This window comes from Spinacia oleracea, chromosome 5, assembly GCF_020520425.1.
Source record: "Spinacia oleracea cultivar Varoflay chromosome 5, BTI_SOV_V1, whole genome shotgun sequence".
NCBI classification, from domain to species: domain Eukaryota; kingdom Viridiplantae; phylum Streptophyta; class Magnoliopsida; order Caryophyllales; family Amaranthaceae; genus Spinacia; species Spinacia oleracea.
The window spans coordinates 5,005,811-5,011,297 of NC_079491.1; the positions used below are offsets into that span (position 1 = coordinate 5,005,811).

The window sequence follows — 5,487 nt, forward strand, 5'->3', positions numbered from 1 at the left end:
GTTTGGGTTGGATCCTTCAGGATCCCTACTCTCTTTCTCAGATAGGAGGTGGGGCTCAGGCGTGCATTCTAGCTTGGCTTTTCAAGCTGAGTTATCAGCTTGTCTTTGGGGTCTTCGGTTGGTTATTCAGCGCGGTTTTCTAGGATGCTTTTATGGCCTGACTCAGCTTCGCTTGTTGCTTTGCCTACTACACATCTCAGCGGGGGCCCATCTCGGTTTGTTGGTCTTTGCAGGAGGTTCGTCGTATGTTGCGTTCCTTGGTTTGTTTCTTATTCGTCTTATGTTTTAGTTAGTTTGTTTTTGTTTGGTTTTTTCTCTGCTTCTGTTGTTCTCTTTGTTTCTAGTCCTCTTGTCAAAAAATAAAATAAAATTCAATAGGTATAATATATACCCTTATAAACATCATATAGGAGTAAGGGTATAATGGGCATCCACCCTAATATATTAATATTAAGCTTTAGTTATATACCTTATTACAATCCAAAAGATAAACGTCTATGCAATAGGGAGAAGCGAAATTTTCCTAGTTACATTAGTTTCTTTTTCACTGATTTCTTTAAGAAATTTAAAAATAACACCAACGACAAAATAAAAAGCAAGAGACTTGGATTTTTTGGCCTCGTGAATGCTTTGACGACCAAGTTAGCGGTTGCGGCAATTCCATCTCGATAGACTAGACGGACTAGGAAGACTCCGACAAGTACACCGACGAGATGTAAACAGATCCAATAAACAGTTTTAAGCAAAGAGGTTCCTTTATATTGTAGACCGTATCTCTTTTCAAATTTTTTCAGGAAGATGACAATGATTCCACAACTGCACATTATAACAACGTTAAGAATTGCGTTGCCAACACCGACCTCGTCAACACTTCCATAAATCTCACAGAGAACCCATGCTACAACTATACCAACAGCTATCAGAATTCCCAACCACTTCTGTGCATATTTCCTAATCAACATTAGAACAAACCAAAGTCAACATAGATTCAGATTCATAAATAGAATAGGATACAAAACCAAATACTACCATAAATAATGATCATGTTCTAATGTCTACTTTTCAAGTTTGCATATGCACATTTTATATCCTTTATATATCTCTAATTTTAGAGTTTTAGATCGGTAAAAATATATTATTAATGTTTATCGTTAATATTTTCACGAACTTCAATTCAATATTTAACTACTAATATATCCAATTTCGTATATGTAAAAATTATGTATATAATAGTGAGAATTTACCGTCAAAGTTTTTATACTTTGTGTAGTCACCTTCTCGTATTGGGATGCTTTTTTGTTTGTCCCTTTCAGAAGAATTTTTCCTTATTTATTCAACAATTATTTCCCTTTTATCTTATATTACAATTGTAATTTCCTTTTCATCCCAATTAAATAGGCAAGTGGTCCATTTATTTTCTAACTTAACAACACTACTCATAAACAACAAGAAAGATGAATCAGACCCTCACAAAAATATGTTTTTTTCTTAGGTATTGAAAATAATTTAGATTTTTTTTTTAAATCGTAAATAGTGTGAAAATTTTGAATTTGACGGATGAAATATTTCACTTACCGAAGTACACTAGTGGGGAAGAAGACAATGAAAGCCATGGGGACACTAGTGGGACGAATGCGGCGCAACCCAATTAATACTAACAACATCATAACAAACCATATCAACTTTATCCAGAAGGGCGCCTTCTTATTTGTATTTTGCGTCTCATCAACAAACGGTCGCACCAAATCTCCCATTCTGAAAACTTGTCTATTAGTATCCTCTATTAAAAATAATCAAATTGGTCCAATAAATCACAGTTCTTACAAACTACCAAAACAAACGGGATAATACTACTAAATATATGAGTAACTCGTAAATTTTCGAGGAAGATAAAAAAGCAGTAAAATTTTCCTACAAATCTCAAAAGAAGAACTAATTAATACTTCCAAAAAATTGTTCATTCATGAAACGTATTATATCTGTTATTTTAAAAGAATATATAGTTCAAATGCAAAAAACATATCATTCATATCCATAGAACATATACTAAATAAACTTATAGTTCAAACCCAAAGAACATATAGTGCAAATATTTCAATTGTATATACATTGAAATCATTCTTCATATTACCCGGATATATAATCCAAATTGTGGTTGATAAGTTAATAAAAATAACAAGTGTATCTCTTAAATAAATACAGATAAAGTACCTGCAAACTTCTAACTTTTAAGCTAAATTTATACTTTATTATGCATATTTAATTTTTAAACATACCATAGAAACCATGACCCACCTAAATCCTTCCTTCCATGGGTTTGACTATAAAAATCAACCGATAAGAAAGATCGATAAACAATTTAAATAAAGAACAACACATCAAATCAAATAGAAGCATACCTGGAAAAGTGAGAGAGAAAGCTAGAGCGAGAAACTCAGAGATTGACGAGGAGATGATGGAAGGGTTAGACTGTGAGAGGAGTTGGGGTAATTAATATAAGTATTATATATATAATACAAATTCCGAATTTCCTAATTCTAATCGGATTAAGATACACGACTATACGAGGAGTAACCTATAGTCTATAGAAGACCTCAAAATCCCCGACTATACTTTAGGGAGAGATTTGGAAAGGAACGTTAACTGGTTTTTTTGTTTCCAAAAAAACACGTAGTGTTGTACTTCAATGAGATTAGGAAAGCTAAAGTACTCCGTATTTAATTCTAGTGTAAGGGGTAGCGCGTATGGCCCATCCGGCATCTATTAAGAGAAACTTAACGTGGAGCTAATAAGCGTTACTTTTTTATTTGCCTCTCTTATATTAAAATAATATTTCTAAAAAAAAGTCATCTATATTATTATATGTATATATGTAGAATAATATCTAAATCTTAATTATAGAAAATTAACTAGTTTGATGCCCGTGCGATGCACGGATTAATTTAATTATTTTTTTATATTTTATATATATTATTGCATTCCAATTTTTTATTACAAGGTTTGTATTTATAAAATATCAAATTCAAATAATACAGGATAAAGGTTAATTTATATTTGATTTTATCTTTTAGCAAAAAAATCAAAAAGATATTTATCATATTATATCTTTTACATATTCGTTTAATCTTATCTTTTCATCCTAAACGTATTTATCAAATAAAAAGTATATATATATATATATATATATATATATATATATATATATATATATATATATATATATATATATATATATATATATTAGATTATAGCCTATATACTCATAAAATATTTTTGACTTTATTAATTACTAATGTATCTTTCTATTACATTATACTCGGGCCGTGCCTGAATTAGACCAGATTTTTCTTTGTTTGAGCTGTTCCCACGCGATCTAACTAAAGATTTTAATTCCAGTTGGAACTGCTATGATCATGGTAGTTGCTGATGTTAAGAATTTTATACCCATCGAATGACTTTCATAAGATGCAAAATAGTGGGCTTCCTCCTTCTATGAGTCGAAGACAGCCTCGAAGCGCTCCTTCTTATCCCGAGTCTTGCTAGTCTGCTCCTTCGGACTAACTCCCAAATCGGGTTGCCTTCCCGGGTCTCGCCGGTGTTACTTGTAGGTCGTGATGTGCCTTGAGATAAAAACATACACTAGTAAAGACACGTGCCACTTCACTACTACATTTTTTATCAAATGCAACGGTCAAGAAAAGGCTAATGCGACACCTTACCGAGAACCGTTGCAATAGAGAAGGCTAATGTAACGGTATCTTGTATAACATTTCAGAAATCTGGGCTAATGCGACGGTGCGTCTAATGTCGTTGCATTAGAGGGTCAAATGCGACGCATATTAGGCTAATGCGACGGGTGTGCCAATTTACTTTATTCCCTCCCATTTTACTTTATGTCTGCGCCTACCATTTTTGTTTATTCCCTCCCATTATTTCCCAAAAATTTCAAAACCTGGCCACACATTTAAATTTTCGGTAAAAAAAAAAAAAAAAAAAAAAAAAAAAAGTAAACTAAAACACACACCAAACACTGCCTTTAGAAAATATAGGAGAAAGCCTAAGAGAAAATAGGATCGATTTTTTAGGGTTTCATCAAAATTTTGGCACATTCTAACGATTTGGTCTGGAATTCGCAATTAGGCTCCAGATTAATCGAATTTCTTGGCTGCGACATTCTCTCTTACGTTGCTTGCTTGCCGTTCATCGAGCAGGAGGATGGAATTGGTGTTTCGCATAATAATTCGAACAAGTTAAGAGGAGGTATGTAATCTGTTCACAATCTGATGTTATTCACGGTATGTTATCGATGTTTGTATGGGATTCGTCGCGTTCTTTACAAGCATTATGTTTGATAGATGTGAATCATTTGTGAGGTTGAAATTTGGACGTTTGGTTTGTATTGTGGTAGATTATTGTTGCAATATTAGCTATTTTCTTCGATTTTGTTTTGAATGAGTGCAAAATTGACTGTGCTCGATGAGATTATCGATGTACCGGATGGTCGAAATTGATTAAAACATCGAATCCTAGTTATGAGATAGATTAATTAGGGGTTTTGCAGAACAGCCTTGCAGGGTCAAAATGTTGCTGCTATGTGAATGTGGTGATAGTTGTAGCTGAATAAAACTAGGCTCTGTAACACTCAAAATTAATACTCTATCTGAGAATTACCTTTTGATGTCTTCATTTGCTGCTATTAAGCTTCTGTAGTATACTACAACGCACTAGATTTTCGTCTATAGTTCAGTTCGTGTTCAACTTGTTCTCCCCATCCCCCGTGTTTAGCTTAAGTAACTTGCGTTGGTACCTTAAGGCTTAGATGACTGTTGGTTGTATGTTGGATTTCTTATAGTCGGGAGGTGCATTCCATGCACCCCCTTCTAGGTACCGCTCCTAACAAAACAATTAAGACTTCTCATAACTTGCGAATCTGCGATAGTGAGCAATATCACTCGTACTTGTTCCAATCAATTTATGACTCTGCAGGCCCGGATATAAGCCTGTGCAGGCTGGGCTATAGCACAGGGCCCAAATTATAAATGAATTAAAAGGGCCTCTAAATTCTGGATATATAATCAAATATGTAACAAAAGATAGTTAGTACTGTTTGTTATAATGGTTGAGAGTTATCTCTTTAGCTCACATGATCCGGGTTCGACTCCAATGGTATGTAACAAATAGACGGGTCAGCCTCAGCAAGAAGGTTAGCCCAGTTGCTGAAATCGTCGGCGCCGACAGTTGAGTTGATGATGGAGTTAAATTGTTGTTGTTCGCGTGAATTTTGGAGGTGAATCAACGGTGGTTGCCAGAGGTCAGAGAATGAAGGAATTGGTGGTGGTCAGTGGCAGATCAAACATTTTTATATTAGGTGGGCCAAAAGTTTATTTTCTAATTCTTTTCCAAAAAAATTACAATAAGCATACTATAAGCTAGATCTTTATTTTCTTCTCAAACGAAAACTTAATTTATATTTTGAAACTGACATGG

The 5,487-nt window shown here is 33.8% G+C and overlaps 1 protein-coding gene across 1 annotated transcript; it reads right to left on the bottom strand.

The window, feature by feature from the left end:
• Positions 1–413: 413 nt before the first annotated feature.
• Positions 414–2,621, bottom strand: LOC130461114 (protein transport protein Sec61 subunit alpha-like). The gene is made up of 3 exons (XM_056829051.1): positions 2,400–2,621; positions 1,576–1,755; positions 414–951 (listed from the first exon to the last, which is right to left on the bottom strand). The coding sequence occupies exons 2-3, from the start codon at positions 1,752–1,754 to the stop codon at positions 528–530; spliced, it is 603 nt and encodes a 200-aa protein (XP_056685029.1). The 5' UTR covers position 1,755; positions 2,400–2,621; the 3' UTR covers positions 414–527.
• Between the last annotated feature and the right edge of the window lie 2,866 nt (positions 2,622–5,487).

Bases quoted from the DNA above. Each gene is read 5' to 3' on its own strand.
- LOC130461114 (XM_056829051.1), bottom strand. From the start codon at position 1,754: ATGGGAGATTTGGTGCGACCGTTTGTTGATGAGACGCAAAATACAAAT. The intron at 952-1,575 runs GTAAGTGAAATA...AATGTTGATTAG, and splicing joins TTCCCCACTAGTGTACTTCG to GAAATATGCACAGAAGTGGT.